The sequence below is a fragment of the Accipiter gentilis genome, chromosome 6 (genome assembly GCF_929443795.1).
Source record: "Accipiter gentilis chromosome 6, bAccGen1.1, whole genome shotgun sequence".
Taxonomy (NCBI): Eukaryota; Metazoa; Chordata; class Aves; order Accipitriformes; family Accipitridae; genus Astur; species Astur gentilis.
This window is the reverse complement of record NC_064885.1, coordinates 20,489,761-20,512,050: the sequence shown is the minus strand read 5'-3', so window position 1 is coordinate 20,512,050 and position 22,290 is coordinate 20,489,761. Positions and strand designations below refer to the sequence as shown.

The 22,290-nt window shown below is 45.6% G+C and overlaps 1 protein-coding gene and 2 long non-coding RNA genes across 16 annotated transcripts in view; 2 read left to right on the top strand and 1 right to left on the bottom strand.

Moving 5' to 3' along the window:
* On the top strand, positions 1-11,441 carry LOC126039630 (uncharacterized). 5 transcript variants are annotated; one of them, XR_007506374.1, is made up of 6 exons: positions 2-349; positions 2,831-2,930; positions 3,867-5,843; positions 7,932-8,016; positions 8,823-9,109; positions 10,498-11,441. It is a non-coding gene; the product is annotated as an uncharacterized LOC126039630 (long non-coding RNA). The 5 variants fall into 5 exon arrangements; XR_007506373.1 differs by having other exon boundaries at positions 8,823-9,498; XR_007506375.1 differs by lacking the exon at positions 10,498-11,441 and having other exon boundaries at positions 3,867-3,980; positions 5,021-5,843; positions 8,823-9,693.
* Positions 11,442-12,109: 668 nt separating this feature from the next.
* HES6 (hes family bHLH transcription factor 6) lies at positions 12,110-13,848 on the bottom strand. Its single transcript, XM_049803070.1, has 4 exons — positions 13,701-13,848; positions 13,545-13,631; positions 13,386-13,467; positions 12,110-13,302 (listed from the first exon to the last, which is right to left on the bottom strand). Exons 1-4 carry the CDS (start codon positions 13,779-13,781, stop codon positions 12,869-12,871), a joined length of 684 nt encoding a protein of 227 aa, XP_049659027.1. The 5' UTR covers positions 13,782-13,848; the 3' UTR covers positions 12,110-12,868.
* Positions 13,849-14,143: 295 nt separating this feature from the next.
* LOC126039492 (uncharacterized) overlaps positions 14,144-22,290 on the top strand; it is a 45,754-nt gene continuing 37,607 nt past the window's right edge. For 8 of the 10 annotated variants that reach the window (XR_007506338.1, XR_007506332.1, XR_007506330.1 and 5 more), the window contains exon 1: positions 18,419-22,202. This is a non-coding gene — a long non-coding RNA (uncharacterized LOC126039492). The other 2 variants (XR_007506334.1, XR_007506336.1) reach the window with 2 other exon arrangements.

Here is a 22,290-nt window from a genome sequence, read left to right as displayed (position 1 = left end):
GTTTGGCCATTGCTTGTCTAAGGTAAGGTCTACTGCTTTCCCTTCTGTTGTCACCAGCTGAGTCCCTTTGAAATTTCTTATGCCTTTTTGCGTAGGGGAAACAAAAGAAAACCAGACTTAGAAACCAGAAAACCCAGGAACCCAGTCATGCAAGGTCCAATGCTGGATAAATTTAGGAAATGCATTTCTCTAGTTGGCTTTAATCTTTAATTTTCTTAGCTGCAGGAAGCCGAAGAAGGGTTGGGTGGCCTGTGCTTACCTCTGCTCCTATTTAAATGAGCACTGGGACTGGTGTGGCTCAGTTCTGTGGAGCCCTGGCGAGACAGACTCAGTTCTTTCAACTTCCTAGGTAAGAACCACATCCATGGTGTGGGTGGTACACAGGCATTTATACTAATGATTTAATCTGAAACATCTGTCCATTCTGTATGCTGTGACTTGTGCTTCTGCTGACTGCATCTTTCTAGCTTTTAAGTGTTTGCATTTTTGTTGGGAGCATGTACAAAATTACTGGAACGTATAAAGACTGAAGCTGATACATAAACTGGGTTCAGTGCTTTTCTTGTGCTTGTGTTAATGAACTTCTCCCATCTCCCCTAGCATCCAGTCTGAATTTTGAATACTGATAAATCTGTCTTCCTGTATTTTGGAAAACTGTTTTTTCATGGTACAGTTGCATTTCTAAATTTGGTAAAATCAGAGGTTTATGATGAAAACGCTTAATTAGGTTGCAGACCAACTTCTTTGTGCTAAGTAATTAGGAATGGCAGTAGCTGCAACGTGGAGGTACTGTTGCTTCTAGAGTCCTGAAATATGTATTTTGTTTCTGCAGCAACACAGAATTCTAAGAAATAAAAGAACATATTTTTATTTTTCTCTTGCAGTGACAGAACATGTGTAATTTACTATACCAACCAGTATATTTTAGTATCAGATGTTATTTTAAGTGAACTGTGTTGTATTCTTTTATTATGCAATGTAATAACTATCTGCTAGAATTGTTTCTTTTCCTGTTTGGGCTAAATGAGGTTTTAATTTACTAAAAAAAAAAAAAAAAACAACCAACAAACCAAAACACAAACCTCCAGGAAATAATGGAATTGAAGAAAACAATATGTGTCTGCATCGGGGCATGGAAAACCCAAGAATGACCTGAAACCCCTCTGGCTGCAGGATGATCTCCGGAGTGGCGTGGAAGGCTGGGTAACAGCCCTGGCAGTCAAACTGAGCTCCCTGCAAGCTCCTAGGCAGCTCTGCCTGTGCCTTCAGGCCCTCATACAGAGACTCTGTTACCAGCCTGGGCTCAAAAGCAGCGTATTGCAATTTGTGCATTTAAAAAAGCATATGGTGTGACACAACGCAGAAAGGAGTGACAATGTGAAGAATGTGGCATTCGGGAGTTATTTCCAGTGTCTATATGCAGTTGTCTTTGCAAGCCCCTCCTTTTTTGTGTTCTAAAGAGCTGCTGCCTGCCTGTGAATAGTGAAGACTTTGTCCCAGATGCTCAGTACAGGACCGGGAGGGTGGGGAGGAGTGCCTTCTGTTCAGATCTGATTTCTAGGAAGATGCGTACCTCTTGCTAAACTCCACCTCCCTGGCTGCTGCTGCAGGCTGGAAGACTTTTGTTCCCTGTTGGTTGCCTTGAAGTTCTTTTGCCTCCCCTCCTTTTCAGAGACAAATCAAAATATAAATGTATATATTTTACAATTGTGTTGAAATTTGTAACTGCCAAAATCACGTGGCGACAATGAAGGATTCTCACATCATGTGAAGAACTCGGAAATTCTCCCGTTGTCTTTAGCTATGCATATAAGAGAAGATGGTTACCAAACTACTTTGAATGGAGGCTCCTAAAGCTTTGGATGTAGTCAGGCAGTGTATTTAATATTCTTTTAATAATAATTACCTTTATATTACATGAGCAGTGAATTTAAATGAGATCAGCTATAAAGACCTGATTATGAAAGCACTTAAGTCCAACATTGTTTTATTAGTCCTACCAGTCCACCTAAAATCCCTTCCCTATATGTACTCTGCCATTATGAAGTGATGCTTAAATCTTAATTTTAAAGAATAGAATTTTCAGGGATTTCTGGTTTGGATTTTTGAGGAAAATCTGTTTTGTTTTGGTTTGGGGTTTTTTGTTGTTTTTTTTTTTAAGTTTTTTCTGATAGTCTATTAGCTAACAGCTAAGCAAAATAAAGGTGCCTATATCCTAATTTGAGTAAACGGTTTATAGTCTTAAATCGATTTCACAGCAGTGATATAAAATGAACCAGATTGCATACTCTAAATGGTTTTACAGATTTCACTTACTGACAGAATTAGTTTGATCAAGTGATATATGACTGCCTTTGTCACCTAATTTAGTGTTTATAGGCCTGTGAAGTTTATGGTGTTAACTTTTACTCATTTTGCTGACAGCAGTGGCTTTACAGGTAGAGTCTTTCTGAATATATTTGACGGGATCAAAGGGTCCAAATGCTCAGGAAGTTGTTGAACAGTGACACTGCCCATAGTGTCTTCCAAGGGGACAAACTGAAGTAATGCAGAGGAAGGTCAGGATATCTTGGCCACCGTAATGTAAATCCTCCACGTGTCTGAATGAGCCAGCAGTAAATTGGGTCCAGGAAGTGCAGCACTGTGTTCTAATGTGTTTTAAGAAGGGTCAATAAATGGAGATGGTATTTATCACCTAGTTGATTTATACAGTCTACCTTGCTTATTCAAGCATTTCCAAAGAAGGCTTTCAAAACTTTCAGATATAAAACTTGTTTTTCAATTGAGAGGAGAGTGTGAGAGAGAGAAATCTGTATTAATTGTCCTGCAGGAGCATTCCCAGGAGGATGGAGACTAACAGCATTCCCCAAACTTTGCAGACTTCATCAACACACATAGTAGTGACTTGAAGTTGATTGCCAAAACCTACTGTGAGTAAATTGCTGTAATTAAATGTATCCACAGCCTTCCAAGCATTTTGTGTTCCATATGTCTCAGCCTGTTAGAGAAGACTAGGGTCAAACTGTAACACCTGGGCTATATAGAGAAGGTGACAGTTTGCTGCTCTGGAAACATTTGGGTTGTTGCACTTTGGTTTGTGACTTTCATGAAAGAATTGCAGGAAGAGCACAGTTCCAAAGGGCACTGCCTCCTCTTTGAAATCACTTAATGCTACCTTTTTAAAAATAGCTTTATCAACAGCAAAACACAATTTTATCTTTCTTTGGGTGAGGTGTAGTGGCTCCTTGTCAGAGAATTTAAGAGTTGAATATGAATGTCTCTTGAGTCATGTTGATATTTGGACCTTGAGGAATAGTTCAGTTAAATGGAGACAGGGAGTTGTTAAAATACAGACACAAAAGGAACGCACAGGGTTAAATCTGTGTGCCTCCATGGGCTGTGACCACAACAAATGAGAAAGTTGTCAAAACAGGGAAGGCTGGAACTGCCCCATGTCTAGACAAAAAGAAGAGGAAAAAAAGGGGGGAGGTGGGGGTGGGGAGAAAAAGTGATGTTTAGAACTTTTGGCAAAAGAAGCTAACAGCTGCAGAACCCAACCCCATGAAGGGCTGTGTTCACCTGGGTTCTCTGCTAAGCTGCGTTCCTGAATTGTCAGTGTCTTGGTACAGATCTGAACTCTGAAGTAACATTTAGAAACAGAGTCAAATGTATGTGTCTAGACATTTCAGATTTTGGTGTCTTTGAAAACCAAACCCCAAATAAGTAATTGGGCCATTTGAATCTGTGTATGGTTTTATTCAAAGCAATGTATAACTTTGTCTAAACAGTTTCTTAATATTAAATGTTCTCTAAAACCAAAACCAGTAAGTAGAAAACAAGTAAAAAATTATACTCTTTTGTTTCAGGAGAAGGACAGGGGAAGTGGAAGCCCTTCCACTTTTGAAGGTGTGTGTTTTTTATTTCTCACTGCTCAGATGCTATGGTTACAAGCACTATGGAAAACAAACCAGTGGCACCAGGTAGGCTCCCCCACTCTTTTCCAGCAGTCCTGATTTCTCTGCCCACTAGCTGGATTCTAACAGGAAATGGAGCAAGGCTGAACACTCGTGTTTCAGCAATGGAAAGGACCAGTGTCAAAAACTTCTAATTTGGGCCAGAGAGCCGAATCCTCCCCATTAAATTATAGGATTCTGCTACATTTCTAGGAGGAGTGTATTGTGAGCAACAGTTCTGTTTTTGTTTCTCTTCAATAAGAAAGGAAGGAAAGGTGAAGGCAACACACTTAGCTGGAGACATCCCCACAAACTGATAGGTTTTCTTAGAAGTGGTGAAAGGAATTGGGATCCACAGCTAAATCCCTAACTTCTTCCTTGGCCAACCATCACCATTTTCTTGTGGCAAGGACCTGTTTGTTAAAGGTGATTGAATGTGTTGAATGATTATGTGGTGACTGTCTGTATATGCTGTATTGTAAAAGTAGCCAACAGTAGGATTACCAGACTAAAGAGTCAACCTCTTTGTGTATACAGGATTTAAAAGTACTTGGTGTGGCATCTGATGTATTCAAGGAGGGAGGTAGTACTTGAGAATTCCCTTGGTATTGCTAGCACTGCAAGGATCCGTTTTCCCAAAGTAGGCAGGCAGTATGGTTGGAAGCATGCTGTTTGGGAGCAAAATGGGAAGAACAAAAAACCCACAACCAAACAAAAAAAATGCTTAAATGCATGTAACTTTTCTTTCCTGATCTGTATTTTACACAACACTGATTTTATTTGGTTTTTTGCATATTTCATTTCTTATCTGGGCTATATCATTCATCTTTATTAATTTAACATGTATGTGTGTGGCTGAGTCCGAGTGGTCATTGCTAGGCTGGCCAAGGAGAACTTGTCTCTGAAGTGTTCAGGGCTGGAGGGAATTTAAAAAACCTGTTTGGGTGACCAAATAAAGCAAGAAGAGACAGCATATGCATCTGTCATTCACTCCAGATACATCAATGCTTGCTATTTATGGAAAACCTTAGTGTTTCACTCAATAACTGAGTCTCATAATATTTTAGTCATAGGAGACTGCAGAACATAAAATTTGAGGAGGCTTTTCTCAGCTGACTTTGCCAGTTAGGCAATAAAAACCCTACCTTGAGACACATGTGACCAGTTCTTCATTAATGTAATTATGGAATTAAATCCAGACTGCATGAATAGAGGAAGGAGGGAGGAGTGTCTGGTGGCAGACTCCATCCTAGGAAACGGAGAAGCCTTTGCTTGCTTTGAGTGTACTTACTTGAATCTCATGTATAATACAAATGAAAGCACAAGAAGCCACTGGCTACATTCAATTCCTACAACTGGCAGCAAACACCTGGATTTCAGGGAAGACTTGACAGTTTTGAGAGGTGAGGAAATGCTCTGGCCTTACAGATTCATTCTTCCTCTTAGTCTAAATAAAAGTTCTTCACTGTAGTCCCCTTCCTTTTTTCCTCTGACAATAGGAAACCTTTTTCATCAGCTCCTTTGCAGCATTTCCCCCCTTGTATCTGTGGTATAAATTGATTGATTATAACAGCTGTAAATTAGTGTGTAACTGTATAAACCCACAAAAGATGCAGACAATTTGTTGGCAAATTCTCCTTTTATTTCCACTTCTGCCCTCAAAAATCCCCTGAGATAATGCTTCTCCCTTCTTTGTGAAGCATTGCTAGAACTATACAAGAGTGAAATGTTATTGGTGGTTGTTATAACAACTGGAGCTATGGTATTTTCTTTGCATCTCTTATTATTTTTTTTTTTTAATAAATGAATTCCAAGGTGTTAAAGCAAACAGATTACTGCTTGCCCTCCCCAGAAATGCAGCCAGTAGACCTTCTAGCAAAAAGCGGAGAGGTGAGAATCTGTGTGTGTTGTTTTGTTGGTGTTTTTTGTTGTTGCTTTGTGTTGTTGGGGTTTTTTTTGTTTTTTTTTTTTTTTTTTTTTTTTAAGGGTGCAGGAAGTAGATTATAATTTCACAAATAGAGGAGTGGTGCTTCTGGGAAGGAATGGGGATGGGAACAGACTCCTAAGCACAGGGCATCAGGATCTTGGGTTGTCACATTGTATTTTGAAGACTCTCTTTGTCACTGGAGTTTTCGAGCCTTGGAACGATGTTCTGGTTCAGTGTTGGCTGAAAGGATGTGAATCATTTTTCCTGCTTCCTGCAGCAATTGAAAGTGCAGTCTGTCCTGCTCTTACTGAGTCACCCTGACTGGCTCTGTGACAGCCAGCACTGTCACCGCTAAGCAGCCAAGTGCTGCTGATAACACACCGCAGCAGAAAAGCAGCTGCGTAGACCTGTTGGTTCGCTTGGTTGTCCCTGTCATCCACATGATAGTGCTGCTCTGGGCAGCTGCTTCTGTGCATCTGCACAGTGCATGTAAGGTATGATGTGGTAGTAGTCGTGACCTTTGGGTCTTATAACCCTCTTTTTGAGAGCAAGCACATTCAGGAGCTTTCCAAATTATGTGTCACTTCATATAAAGCTTTCCAGGAACTAGAGGACATGCTAGGCACTCTGTACAGGCATCCCAAAGCTCCTGAGGAGCATGTCATTGCTTGTATGTTGCTGTCATGGACCTCTCTGAGAACCTCTGTTGGTTTATTAAGAAACTACTGGTTCAGTGGAGGGGTTAATGAGTTGGGAGGCTTGCAGCTGCTGTGAGAGTAGCAGCTACTCAGTAGAGATTTTCTCCAGAATCCTTAGATTTTGGTAAGAAGCAGTGCACTCCCTCTGCCTGGATGGCAGGATTCAATTACACCTGTTTTCTGACCGGTTAATCTGTTCCTATGAAGGATAGAAAGAACCTGGACCAGGCTCAGATGCATGTCATGTAGACTTGGACTCCTGGTACTCTGCAGGCATCTGCTTCAGGGTCTGCTGAGCGGGAAAGGAATCAGTGTATGTTTTTTTGGAAAGGGGCAATGGGTGGGTAGATACCACCCATGTTGGGGGGTCAGCCATGAGTAATGAAGACACCCTTGTTTAATGAAGGCTGGTCATAAACACCAAATAGCATTTGCAGGCCCAAAGGAGGCAAATGTGCTGGAAACCTGTGTGATTCAGGCCTTGGTGAGGAATATGGGTGCTGTGAATAACCTTTCCCAGTTGGTGGAAAAGTTTGATGGGGCTGATAATGGAGTTGATGTGTCTCTTCTGGGCTTTTTGCCCCCTTCTCAATCTGTGGAACACTGATTGTAAAGGCTGTTGCATGGTGACAGTAGAAGGGGTTTTATAGTGATTTTGCTTAGCACAGGTTGGTTCTGATGAACTCAGGATAGGGAGAATGAAATTCTAAAGTTTTACTAGTGTGCCTCTCAGTCAGTGCCTCCAAACCCCAAAACACAGCAAGGCTTCCAAAGGGGGCCACTGGAAGCTGAAACCCAATTTGAAACATATCTGAGTAGATATGCAGGCTCTTGGTGATGCCCAGTAATTTCCCTTTCCTCTCAATGGGCACATCATTTTAAGGATACTTTAAAGTGTGCCTCTTTGGTGGTGATTTTAAATTAGGCTGCTTTGCTTTGTACTTAAATGGTCTAGGAGCTTTGCAGAATTCAGCTAAGGGTGAATGAATCTGGGCAATTCCTGAAGCTATCTGCAAACATATGTTTGAAGATGTTCTGGTCTGCACTTTCCCAGATGCAAAGAAACTACTCACAATGCTTTCAACCTGTATTTTAGCCTGAGATCAATGTTAAAACTAAAAAAACACAAATTGCGGTCATTTTATGCTTAAGCAATCTAAGGCCAGAAGGGATCAGCTAATATAACTGCTTGTATGTTGTTGTTTTACTAAGTAGTTTTTGTTTGTATCAAAGAACTTGTATTTGCTTCTGGAAAGATACTCTGTCTCACTTGACCTGATGACATTAAGAGAAAGGAAACTGATGGCTTCTTCCAGTGTCTAATTTCAATCTTTTTCCTTCTAATTTCAACAGCTTGGACTCACTATCTAGCTCTTGGTATTTAACGCTCTACTTCATTGGATTAAAAGACTTTTTGAACCCATGACCTCCTCAGCTGGTAAGTGAGAGATGTAACTTATGTATAATATAAGACATGCAGTATAACTAATGAAATCACCCTCAATCATCATCTTGTTTAACTAAATTAAGCTTAAAGTCTCCTGCTGTAAGGTGTATTTTCATGTGTGAATGTGTTCTGCACCAGCTTTGATTTTATTTTTTTTTTTAACCTTCTTAAAATGCAATGCAATGAACTGTACTTACTGGAAACAATAATGAAATGCTAATATTATATAGGGACCTAGAAATCCCATGGAAGGATAGAGGCTATTTTCCCCCCTTTTCTTCTTCTTTAGCTTAGCTCATGCAGAAGCCTGAGAGGCTTAAAGTGCACAATTTAGTGAAACTATCATTTAGATAACTGTGGACTCAGGGAATCTTCATAAGAAAGAGTATAAATGCAACTTGGAACCAGGCATCTCATGCAAGAAAATAAAAACGTCTTAGGAAGCAGAGGAAGGATAGACTTCTATTTAAGACAGGTGTATTAGTGGATTGCTGGGATCCTTGAGTTTTCCATGTGCTTTCTGCATGACCTTGTTCAAACCATTGTGCCCATCTGTAGAGCAAGAAGATGTTCTCCTCCTGGGTCTCATCCATACTGGCTTGCGTGTTTCTGTGGTCCAAGGGAGCATGGTCCAAGCCATGGCTAGCGGGGCAAACGCAGCAGGAGATGTGCTGGTTGGCCCAGTTGTTTTCATCACCAGAGAAAAGAGCGAGCTTCCTGGGCAAAAGTCTCTGTGTGTTCCAAAAGCTGAACACCAGATTTGTAAAACCAATGTGTCTGCACCCATGTCCTTGCAGGGTGGAGGACAGGCTGGAGACCTGCTTCTGTGTGTGTGCGCACAGCTATGCTTGGAGATGGGCCCATAAATTGGAAGAATCCTGAAACTGGGCTCCAGCTGCTGGAGATGTTGAGACTGGTTGGCTCCTTGTGGATGTTATCTGTGAAGACTTTACCATAATGTGGCAAGGCTCTGGATGCCAGGATTAACCAACACGCAACTCATCCCAGCACACTTCTCAGAAATAAATCCTCCTTTTTTGTGACTTGTTTCGATAGTGTTCTGTGAATGACAGCATTTTGGATGGTAAGAAATGTAAGCTCTCTGTGTTACAGACAGGAATGAACTGTCTGCTTGGCAGAAATTTCCCTCATGATGTCTGCGTGCATCCCCTAACCTACTGCTGAGAGCTGGACTGAATTTTTATTCTTGTTTTATTTTTTAAATTGGAATAGAAACTGAAACATTTATTTATTTGGAGAGGAAAACTCTGTAGAGAGCTACATGATACTTTCTAGTCAGAGACAAAGAAGATGCAAGTTGATTTGGACAACATGAAAGCCTGATCTTGCCTCATGACCACAGCGCTCTGACAAAAAACCTAGTATGTGTTGCCAAGAGGTTAGGAGAAGATTTGAGCCATAAGTCCTCCCCATTGACCTGGTCTAACAAGGAGCAGTTTTCCCCTGCAACAGGTGTGAGTGATTGACATGCAAAGGATGTGAAAATGAGCCCTTCTTTCTATTCTTTAACTGCATATCAAACGAGAGTCCTCCTGTTAGTGTGCTGCTCCTCTCTCCTTTTACAAGGCAGTGCACTGTCAGATCAGATAATCTGTTTGTATGACTTTGGAATGGAAAAGAATAAAGGCAGTTTCTATAAAGAAGGACTTTAAAAAGCTTCACTGGTTTTTCATCAGAGCTGCTGGAAACCTTCCTTTCCCCCTGCTGCCCCTTCCCCAGTCCCATCCCTGAAATGCTCACCTCTTCCTGCCTTTATCAGGGAAGTGTCAGATTTGACACCTTTGCAGTAAGGTACAGAAATGCAAATGGAGAAATCCAGCAACACCTAATCAGAGGATGTAAACTTTCTGTGAACCTAATTTGTGGATTTTAAAAAACCAAAAACCATATTGCTAACACATTTCTAAAATGCTTTTGACACTTTTTAAAAAACTCCTCATAGTACTGCTTTGAGCTGGCTTTTTCTTTTCAGCTGATATGGGACTGCAAGTGCACAGGGGAAAGGCCTATTACTCCTCTGCTGTGGCTTTTCCTAACCATCCCAGCTTTGGGAGAGCAGCTGGCCAGGCAGCTGTGGCCACCAGCAAGCTTACAGCCCCTCTGCCTCTTTCCTTCTGCAGCAGCAGGGATGGGATGTGCCCAGGCCTCCAGCTGTTGCGGCAAGATGTGCAGGGAGCTGTGTGGGCCCACTGGCCTGTGAGGATTACCCTGGGTGTGGGAAGCGCAACAGCACTTGCAGCCATGTACACAGGAATGGGAAAGGTAGTAGGTAAATGGGGAAGGCCAGCTTTAGTTCTGATTCTCCAGGGCCAGTACAGGAAAAGTTAAGCGACACAGCTACAGTGCTGCTTGGCAGAGATGACTTTGCTGCTAGCCCACCCCACACTTCTGTGTTGTCTCTTGGCTGTGTTTCTGTCACTGAAGTGTCAGGATTTGCACTTTCCTTCACAGGAGCATTACAGAAGACCTGGGAGTCTTTCATCTCATGGAAATGAAGCCAAGACAACCTGCCTCTAGTTTTCCTGCAGCAGCAGAGAGGCTGGAGCAGCTGCACCAGCTCAGGATCAACCCTAGATGTCACACCTGAAGATGGCCAGCTCAGGCAAGTGTCTGCAGCCTAATGCTGCTGTGTGCCACAGGCTGGGCTGTGGCTGCTGTTGTCATGTTAAGGAAACAGGCTGTGGCTTTACTTCCCTCTTGAGAGCACCTTACAGGAAGGGGTATTTTCTGGATGTTAAAAGCAAGGGGCTCTGTCTTAGTGTAGCAGGGTGACACTATATGTCACAGTGTATGTGAACTTGCCTTGGTGATTTTGTTGAGGTATTGTTATCTGGGCTAATTAAGCAGAAGCAGAGAGTGAAGTAGCAAACAATGTGATAGCTGGGGAGAAAGTAGCTTTACAAAAATAAACCTGGCCTTGTGCTAGGGCTCTCTAGGTCTCTAGCTAGGGCTAGAGAGGTGCAGGCTCAGTCCAAAAGGTCATCTTGTATGTAGTGTTGTTACTTTTAGTGCAAGTGTCCCAGGCTCCTTCATTTACACTTCAAAATGCTAACCTCTCTCCCTTAAAGCAGAAAGGTCACTACAGCAGCTCTCACCTCCCTTGCTCAGCTGGTTTTTGTCCTTCTCCCTCCAGTTCAAAGGGAATTTAGAACAAAAGGGGATGAGAAGAACCAAACAAATCTAATGGCCATCTCTGAGTAAGAACACCCACCTCAGTTAAAGAAAATTACAAAGGAGAAGTCTTATGAGTATCTTAGTTTCCATTTTTATTATTCCATAGGGTTGTTAACAGTTACATGGCTAGTCCCTTGGTAGTTAGATTGCTTCCTTTCTTGTTTTATGTTTGGGAACTTCCACCTATTAAGTAGCTGTACAATCCTTTTTGTTTTCCTCTTTACAATGACAGCTCTCTGAAAGGTACTATCACAGCATAAATAACCTGGCATCTCCCAGAAGTAGGAACAGGGGAGGTGTCAAACCTCATGTACAAGAATGCTGAGGATCCCCCCCAGCCCCTTAGAAACTTTTTAAGTTTAGAGAATACTTTCCAAATCCATTGCACAGTCTATTCAACTTTGCATTCAAGAGGAAAAAAAAAACCCAAGCAAACAAAAAAACCCTAAACTGAAACAACTTCAGACAACCCAAACAAAACAACTTATCAAACCCACCCCACAGTAAAGTCATGCCCTAGGACAGGATTTGCCTAGTGCTTCTGAAGCTAGGACTGGAGATGTATGAGCAGCACCTTCAGTGGCAGACCAAGTAGCTTAGGTTTGAGACTGACATCCAGATCAATTAGCACAGAAATCCATGGCCCAAGATCAACCTTAAACCAGATGACCTTGCTCACTGCAGTAACTTCAGTGTCTTCCTAACAAAAGGAACATTTGATTTCCAATACTTGAGCTAACAATGCTTAGTACAAGAATTAAGTGCTTAATTACCAGCATTGTTTCCACAATATATACATACTTTTGTTAATACTTAACAATAGGGGACTACATTTTTAATTTTTTAAAACGGTTAGAAGTGCATCACATTCCACAATACATGCAGTCAGTTGTGAATTCAGTATTTTTTTTATTAAAGATTAGAAATAAAAAATATTTGACACCCTAATATACATAAAGTCACAAAAAACTCAAACGTGCTAAAAGCAAAATGTGTGTAAAGACACTCTCATTTCTAAAAGGCACCCTGCCACCAAAGTCTTTTAACTGTTCATCTAATTCCACCAGGTTTCTAGTTTTCTCCTCCTTCACTGAAGGTGAGACTCTAGACTGCTACTGAGTACAGATGCTAACCACACCAACCCCTTTCAGGGATCTTTGCTATCACTAGAACACTTAAAACTGTGCATGCAAACTTAACTCGAGCCTCTCATGGAGTTAACCATCACGATTTAAAATGCAGAAAGCCTTTTTCTTTAAAGAAAAAAGTAATTATATTTGGGCCACTTACAAGGGCCAAGAGAAAGGGATAGGGTTATAAAATAACTGCTGTGTATCCACCTTGCTACTAAAAACCCACTCCCTCCTCCCGCCTGCCCCAACCTCTGGTAAAAACAACCCCTAAAGTTACAAAATGTCACACACACACACACACACATACACACAGATGAAATGTTAACGTGCTTAGCTATTAACCTGTCAGGGCATGACAGTGTAAGAGTGCCATTGATGCAGTCCCGAAAGGCAGCGACACCAGCTGCACGCGCGCTGGCAGTCCGGGGGCGCTGCTCGGAGGGCTGCAGGGAAGCGCGGGGCCCAGCTGCTCTCCCCGCTAGGTAGGTCGGCATCGACTCCCGCACACTCCTCCGTTACCAAGGTCTCCACATCGATTTGGGTAAGCCGGGTGAAGGCAGGCCGCGCGTCCGGGAAGCGTCCAGTCTAACAGTGCTGGTCTGGCCTGGCTCAGCCTCCGCCTCGTCCGAGTCGGAGCAGGTGTCTTCGCTGGGGGAAGGCGAGGGTGCCGAGGCAGGGAGAGCCAGGCCCAGGGAGGCCTCGGCCGCTGGGGCCAGCACCTCACTGCCGGGCCAGGGGCAGAGGGCAGGATCCGCCAAAACGTCCGCGATCAAGTCCGGGGAGCCGCCCTCGTTGAGCGGCATGGACTCCAACAGGTGGTTGAGCAGCTCAGCAGCGGTGGTGGCGTCAATGCCGGGGCAGCTGGAGACGAAGGTGTGCACCTCGTGCATGCACTGGATGTAGCCGGCAGCGAAGCGCTCGCTGGCCTCGCGGTGCAGCCGCCCGCCCTCTGCACCGCGGGAGACAGAGAGGGGAGCGGCGTGAGGCGCGGGCCGGGCCGGCCCCCCCCGCCGCCCCGCCGCCGGCACTCACCGAGGGAGCGGCGCTCTAGCACGGCCTGCACCCGCCGCACCGTCAGCTCCAGCACCTCCGCGTTCTCCAGCTTCGCCTGAAACTGACCCGGGGCCGCCGCGGCCGTCAGCACGGCCCCGGGCCCCGCCGCCCAGCCCGGCCCCCGCCCCGCCGCCTCACCTCGCTGTCGGCCAGCAGCAGCCGCAGCTCCTGCAGGCTCTCGTTGATCCGCGCCCGGCGCTTCTTCTCCACCAGCGGCTTCCTCGTCTGCGGGGACAACAGCGCCGTCAGCCCGCCGTCCGCCCGCCCGCCCGCCGCGGCGCCCCTGCGGCTCACCTTCCTGTCGGCCCTGGCCTCCGCGCAGTCCTCGTCCCCCCGCGGCGGGCGGCCCTTGCCGGGCCGGAAGGAGGGCGCCATGGCGCGGCCCGGCGGACCCGCGCTACTCGCCGTCTCGCTCCCCTCCGGCGGCCGGCTCCGCGCCGCTCCCCGCGCCGCCGTACTTATACCCTCCGATTTGCATGTCAATGAGCCCATTGGCCGCGCCTCGCGGGCAGCCGCAGGAGCGTTGGCCGAACGGGCCAATGGAAGGCGGGCGCTTTGTCTGCGCCGGGGCGGGGCGAGGGGGGCGCGCGCCGCGGAGCCTGCGGTTGGCGTCAGCCGCCGCGCTGCCCGCCGGCCCCCGCCGGCATTGTTAGGCAGGCACGGCCCCGCCGCCTGGGCCGGGCGGCCCTCCCGTCGCGGCCCGGAGGCTGGCAGGGCCCGGGGGGGGGGGGCTGGCGAGGCGACGTGCCCCCCGCCTGCAGCGTGGCAGCGCCCGCTGCGCCCTCGGGGGCACGTCCGTCACCTTCAGTAAAACCGCCCCAAACCCCACTCCTCCACCGGTTGTGGGTTCAAAAGCCTTGGGAAAAGGCGGGGGGCGCGCTTCGTTCGTCAGCCGGAGCACGAGCTCAGGGTCGTCGGTGCCCCTCGCTGCCGGCAGCGCCTGCGGTTGCGGCTGCGGCAGGGACAGCCGGGCGTCGGCGGCGACCCGGGCGTGAAAGAGGCCGATGTGAGCCCGGAGCGCGAAACCGGCTGGGCCCGAGCACGCACAACTGATGACGGATCTGGTCGTCTTGTCCTGCCCCGCCGCTGTTGGGCGGTCGGCCGAGACGAGGCCGTGCAGCCCTTCCCCAGCCCGGGGGGGGGAGGGTGCGCTGCTCACACCGCGGGGCGCTGGGCCCCGAATGCTCGGTGCCGTCCCTGGGCGCGCCGCAGCCCTCCGCCTCCCTCGGCTGAAAGAGCCGGGCAGGCCAGCTTTGTGCGGGTAACTTGATGCTGATGACAGTTGGCAGCTGCAGTTTCCCCGGCAGACTGAGGCAAATAAAAGCATTAGGGCTCGTCCCCGAGGAGAGCGACAGGTGTTCGCTCCCACTCCTTTGTTTCCCTCCTTTTATTCTCCTCGCTAATGCATGTCATATTTTTACCGCCCGAGGAAATGGGAGATGCGTTCCCCCGCTTGAACTGGCATCGCCGGTGCGGAGCTGCACGCTTGCCTTCCTGTACGTGTCCGGTATAGCTCCCCTCCTGCTCCGGCATACTCCCGGTTTGTTTCGCTATTCAAAAGCCTAGGGAAAACCCTCTGGTTTTAGGGGTGCTGAGGTTTTCTTTGTCAAGAGGTCCGGTGTGAGCTGGTGCGCCCACAGCTGTGCAGAGAGCCCTGGGTCCCCTGGCTCTGTTACTTTTTATTGTTCTGCATCTGTAGGTTGGTGTCTGACTCGTCCGGCGTGGTCCAGTGGGTAATGGTATGTACTCTGAGAAAGGCTGGCGTAGCTCTTAGTCAGTCCTACTATTCCTTAATGCCACTTTTAATCTTTAAAGCACCATATAAACATCTGTGCCTGCAATAATACACTAATCCCTGTCTGATAAAGGGGCAAACCGGGATACAGATATTCAGCACCATCTTCTTGTGGCCATTGCAGAGGAGCACATCAGAGATAAAGCTAGCACATGGGATATCTTAGCTGAGACCTAAGATCAGACCACTCTGCTTTTTGTATCGCAATGGACAGGAGATTTTATTTTTAGAAAGGTGCTTCTGTTATGCTTCTTTTAAAGCAACAATGCTTGAATTTTGGCAAAGAGTTTGCTTTGCGGGTGACACATTTCCTTGCACCAGGCAGGAGCACAGTGGGATGTACCTGGGCCTGGATGACTAAATCTGTCCTCCTGCTTCTGATGCACCCAACGCTCCATGTAACGCAATGTGGAGACTGGCTCTCCCTTTTTGGTGTTACCATTAACGCAGAGTAAGCAGCAATGATGCTTAGGCCAGGCCAGGTATGTAACATTTTTGTCTTTAAGTGAGTAGAGACACCTGTGACTGCATTTTATGTAGTTTATTCATAGTTAGCCTAAATAGGAGGGGAAAAAGACAATTGTATAGGTGCAAACTACAGTGAAGTAATGGGTGTCACGATTTTGAAGGAGCCATCTTTGTTCTGAACCAAAACTAGGCACGTAAGGTCAGCAGACATGTGCAAAACCACACAAATACACACACGCAGACGCTTATAAAATGTGCAGTTAGCACACTGAATGTATGTAATCATGTGGTAAAAGGTGAACCCCAGGAGTTTGTGAGCTTGTTTTCTCTTCAGAGACAGCTTAGCTTTTCCTAGCACGTGTAATCAGAGATGTTCAAACAGTGGGTTTTACACTGGTGTGAATTCTGCTGATTTACACAAGAAATATTGCACTGCTGTGGCTGCAGATGCAGTCCCCAAATCTGTCAGGCCTCTTTACTGCAGTTGTTTGTATCAGTTGTGTTTCAGTGCTAACTTAGGTTAGACATGCTGCAGCGTTAATCTAGGAAAACATGGAGGAACTCCCAAATTCACCTCAGCCCTGGTTCAAATGTGTCAGGACTTGGGTGATAAAACTCCGGCGGCTGCTGAACAGCAATGATTCCTCACAAGCCTCAGATGTGCATGTTTTTGAGCAAAGAAGCCGCAGGCACAGGGTGAGGACTTCTGGGTGCACTCCAGCAGGGGGCTAGCAAATCTTGGCCAAGAATGGCCAGAGAGAGCTGGCCATGGCTTAACATCCTATTTCTGTTTTGACTTGGTGCGTGCTGATGGCAAGGTATTTTACACGTTGCTAGCTCTTGATCTGCAGCGTGTCTTCTTGTGTTTTCTTTGAAAAGCTGCAGGTCAAATGAGTTGACAAATGCTGGAGCTGTTTGTGCTGGGCATATAAAAATGTATGTGCCATACATATCAGGGCATTACTAGAGCTTCTGTTCTGGAGGGGGAAGTCACTGCAGGCTGTCTGCTCTAGCCCACAGGGATAATCTGACATTTCTGCGCTACTTTAAACAAGTTCTGTCACATCAGGTGAAGTGATTCACGATAACCTCATGCATTTTAATGGAAATGTCAACTGCAATCTAGTAAAAGAAAACGTTACTTAGATACCTTGTCTAACACCTCATTGCTTGCCCATGCATGGTGGTTCCTGAAGGAGATTTCGGTAAACCCATCAACTTATCCGTATCATTCTTTCCAGGTTAAACCCATCCTGCTGTCTGCTGATGGGGAGGTGTACGGGCACTGATTTCTCCTAAATGGAGGGTGGGAGTTTAACCTTTGCTAGAGCAGGGAGCTCTGTCCTGCCAGAGGCTGGTGCTCCCACATGTGATATAAATTACAGTTTAGCCAAGGAGCAGCATAGTTTTAGCAGAGATAATGGGATCAGTGCCTTGCTGCATGTGTTCTCCTGCAAGTCCGTGCATAGAGCAATATAATGCAGCATATAATAACAGGTTTTAATTCTTTGTTGGTCATGTATGACCACTAATTCAGCTGTGGTGACAGTGGCAAAGGCAACTGCAGGAGACAATCTTGTAGCCTCGGCTACCTGCCATGCGTTTTGGAGGCCCAGGTAAGTGGCAAATCCTCATGAGATGGGGGAGTCAGCCACATAATATCTCACACACTTCTGTTTGAGCTATCAGGTGCATTTGAAAGGTCTCTGGCTCCCAGAAGAACACCCACAAAGAGATAATGCAACTCCGGAAAGTTTTAAGGACTCTACAGGCAAGTGTGCTGCCATCCATGTTCCTGGGCTTGAGTCAGTAGGTCACCCAGGCTCTCCATGGATAATATAATCAGAGCATGGGATAAAGACATGTTGAGCATGGACAAGGTCCATTGGAAATGCTTGAGTAGTTTCTTTCATAAATGGTATAACATCTGTTGTCGTCGGAGGCACAAGTTCCTGTCAAAGAGGCACGTCATCCTTATAAATATTAATGGTGCGTATAAACAGTGGTGAGTATGAACTGTGGGGGATGTTAGGTTAATGGGTTCTGCTTCTTAGGCATCAGTTTGCTGTCATTGTACTTATTTCTACACTAACAAACTGTTTAGGTGGCAGAGCAAGCAAAGAGCTATCTTCCCCCTCCTCCTCTCCCTGGGGTCCCTTCACAAATGAAATGTGTACTGCAATTAGTCTCCTGCCTTGTCTCTGATGAAAATTAGTCCCGCTCACAGAACCGAGGTGGAGGGGAGCATGCCTGGAACTGGAAAAGCTGAGGGCTGTAGGTGATGAATGAAGCAAATGAGGAAGGCTGTTTGGAGAAGTTTGCAGCATTCCCCATCAGCTTGATCCTAGTTGCCTTTAGTGCTATCAATTTCTTTGCTGTTAAAAGCAGATGTTTAAGGGAAAAATTGGGTTGAATATCACCACTGAGCTGCTCTTGGGCTTGAATCTGTTTGTTACTACAAATTGTGTTTGCTGCCTTGAACGCTGAGTTTCTGTTGGCCCTTTCAAAAACCATAAGGCTTTTCCTATCCTTTTTTATTTATCAGCAGACTTGGCAGCAGTGCTCATGTTCATCAGCTGGGGCACAGAAGAACAGTTCATGCCAGCCACAATGCTAATGAGTAGCATTCAAAAGGGTCTTACGTCCATTCACAGAAGAGCCCCAAGACTGTGTTTGCTGCCTGTGAAAGCTCAGGTTCCCCTTTGACTGAGAGGATGGGCCCTGCTTTCTGCCATTTCAGAGGTACTTGTGGTGATACTCAAATGCAAAAAATGGTGCGGGACCGTGCTGAGAAAGTAGTGAGACCCTGTGTGCCACTTTTATTACCTTGTCATTCTTTCCCCTCAACCAGCTGGGCTCCAGTACAGATATGTCTAAACTTACATATCATTGTAAACTGCTTCAACTTGTACTATTTAGCCTGGGGGTTGTTGTCAGTGACTGTGGCAGGGTCCCGTGTCTTGTGAGGTTAGAGGGACTGTCGCTTGGTCACATTGTGTTTGTGGAATTTATTTCAGGGAGGTGAGAATGACTATGTGAAGCAAGTACAGAGTGTTTTTCAGTTGGATTAAAAAAAAACCCAAATCTGCCTGTGGTGCTTCAGGGAGCAGTTTCATGGTGTTTCCGGGGAAGCCTCTAATATTTGATTTCTCTAATATTTTTGGTATTTTAAAGTTATCCTAATTATGGGGCTGACTTCATCGTAGGCTTTATCCTATCTTTGTAACAGTGATGCATATATATCACCGGTCCTCCTCTGCAAGATATTTTTATTAGTTCCTAAATGACTTGCAGGCATCCTCGTTAAAGTACATTTTCTTCAGAGAAGGTGCTGAATCCCTTAAACACAATCCTAACTAAAGCTGAAATCTTTTTTAAATGTGTGCCCTTAAGAGCATATTTCTTCTGACATGCAGTGTGTGGCCAGGGTAACTCCCAGTCTGTACCCCTGGCAATGACACTCCCAAGTTTGTTGATGGACACGGGTTTTATTTTTATCAGATTAACATGTACGTAATCAGGCTCTGAACTTTGCTCCTGTGTGTTTTGTGAAATGCTCTAGAAAATGCCTGCTTTCATAGTTTCTCACAGGTTTGCATTCACATTGCAAATTACATATCTGTAGGTGGGGGAAAAACCCTGTGCTCTCAGCGAGATGTTTGTGAGATCCTTTTTAGCAATGGCAGAATATATTTTATGGTCAGTTTTGGTAAACATTGGTCTTTTCTAAATCAAAATGAGAAATATTTTACAGGCAGAGACCAATCCCCTTTACGTGAGAGTCCTGGCACCCATTTTGGTGTTTTGTATAAATACTGGGTTTGACCCTATTGCAAGAGATACCTCACATTGCAGAGATGTGTTTCCTGGAGGTATCCATGGACAACATGGGACACGACCACAGTAACAGGTATTTGTGGATCTTGTCTTAACCATGCCATCCTCCCACTCTGGGCTGGTTGTTTCTCCAAGGAGGTGACACTTTATATCCCAGACTCCTTTTAATGGTATGGAAAAGGACCCTTCTGAGGACTTGGTCTATTGTGTGCTATGGGAGAGAATGTCTTTTAACTGCTCTAAGTCAAGAGTGGATTTTAGCCTTTCTGTCCTGCACAGCTCATTTACTTGGCATACCACTCAGCTTATTCATGTTGGTGGTTGAGTCCCTTAATCTGCTGCAGAAGCTTCTTGCATCTGTTTTGGTGAGGAGCCATCATTTAGAGTGATGCTGGAAGGCACCAATAGGAGGTTGTGTGAAGGAAGCTTAGCGAGCAGATTTGAAAGAGGTGACGAGTGCTGCCATTCCTTCCTCTCTGTATGTGTTTGCCCTTCTTTCTGGAGAAGCTTAGCACAGTTTAAGAGGACCATAATGTTTTTGAATACTTGGACTGAGAAATAGCTCTGGGAATTCAGCACAGAGAAACATTACCTTTACGAGGTGCTTCTTCACAGCTTTCTGATAAAGGCAATGCACAGTTGAACCCAGTCAGCTACAGAGCATGGGGCTGCTGCTGGCTGGAAGCCCACTGCCTCCAGTTCAACTGGGAGACCAGTGTGGAGCTGGCAAGTCAGTCCCAGTAAATGTCATCTGGGCTACTTGTGGGTGTCAGAAATGGGGTGGAAACAAAAGCGTTCAAAGACATTACAAACTCTAGGTAGACATATTGTCTCTGGATGGGGCCAATGAACGTTACCTGCCTGGCTGTCTTGTTCCCAAAGGCTTGATGGGTTCCCAAATGTCATGAATGTGATGCAGGATTACAACTTGCAGAGGAGAACGTGACTTGTCTGCTTTGATAGTATTTTTCTTCATGTCTTTTTCTAGTGGGACATAGATGTTTGCAGGAAAATGCAAAATGTCTTCCTGCTGTTTTCCATGTGCTGACTTTTGATCATGTGGAGCTGCTCAGTACTTCCACTCACCTCTCAGCAGTCATGGGGTGGTGATGGAAGGGACCTTTGGAGGGCTGAAGTGAAGGTGCTCTGCCTCCAAAATCTGTAAGAAGTGGTTGCTGTTCCCACGATTATGCCTCCATCAATAGGCACAGAGCATTGTAGCCAGCTCACATGATGAGACACAAATCACGTAAGAAAAAAAGCTCAGGAAAGAGCAATGGAATCACAGGAAGTCAGGAACATCATATGGACTTTTATTTATGCTATGCAGGGTGACTTAAAAGAGAAAAAAATGCCAGTTCATATAAACCAATATTATTTTTTCTAGAGAATTAGAAATGCTTTATTCTATTTTGGGGGTTAGTTTGGTTTTTTAAGCCCTGGAGAAAGGGCAACACTATCCTCTGCAGCATGCCTTGTTTTGTGGAGCATGTTAGGAAGGGGTTCATTTACTGGATGAATTCAGGATCCAGTTTAACTGGACTCTGAAATGGCTAGTTTGGGGGGGGGAAGCCATTTTATTGGCTTCTGGGGATTACTTGAAGTTCTCTAAACTCCAGTCAAAATTTCTTAGCACAGCCATAGCTTCTGTGTCCTTGCAATTAACAGACAAAGCAAACACCAAGTTTGCACACATGCACGGACAGAGACTTCTGAACAAAGTCATAGGACTAGATCCACTAGAGGCTAGTGCATGTTGCTGTGTCAAATAAAAATCCCAATGTTATACAGCCTAAAACTGTAATTAGAGGGCAGCTCTGAAAAACAACATACCAACTGAAAATGCAAGCAACTTTGGTACACCTTCTGAGTTACTCTTCTTGGCTTCCTTCCATCCAACCCCGTTCAGAGGTGTGGTATGTGGTCTGCCAGGGCTCCATGAGAGCAGGGGTGGCTTATCCCCAGAGCTGCTAAGCTGTGCGGATTCCAGCAAGCTCATTTGACAACTGTACCATCTAAACTGTCTATGGATAAAAGTAGGGCAATGAAAGGTAGGAGACCTGGCATTTGAAGAGCTGCATGACCCTGTTTAAGTGTTTGGTGAGTAACAAGGAATTCAAAGAGCAAGATGTTGGGGAGCAAGAGCTCTTGGGTTGTGGCTGGTGACTTCCTAAGCACATTTGTGTCACAAGAGGCACGTGCTGGAAATGGCGCAGAAGGTGGCCCTTGCTCCAGGTGGTCTATAAAATGCCCCTGGCTTATAGGAGTATACAGCACAAACTTTGTTAGGGATGTGGTTTCAGGCCATAGCAGGGAAATCACTAAAGCTTGACTTTAGAGACACCTCCAGCTCCTGCTCTGCTGGCCATCTACTCTGACGCTTCTCTTAGCTTTGCTCTTGGAGGCTTTCTGGCACAGCTTTGCTAGACTTCTCAGGACCTGGGAAGGAACCAACTCATCAGTCCCACGCCTCTGTGTTGTGTGCCTGGGATCAAACCATTCACCTGCAAGATGCAAGCTCAAGCAGTTGGCCAACACCAAACCCACAGTTGCCTGGTCTTGAGTGGAGCCCACTTCCTGTCTCTAACACCCGTAATTAGAGACAAGCCCAGAAGGAGAGACAAGACTGATTCCTTGAAGAGCTCATCTGGAGGATCAGGAAGGACAGAGTGGATGGCTTCAGTACAAGCTCTGAGGTAGGCTTAAGCTGGGTGGAGTCAACCCTCAGGCTTGACCCTAGATGTCAATCTAAACAGATCCTCTGGGGACTTTCATTATGGAAAG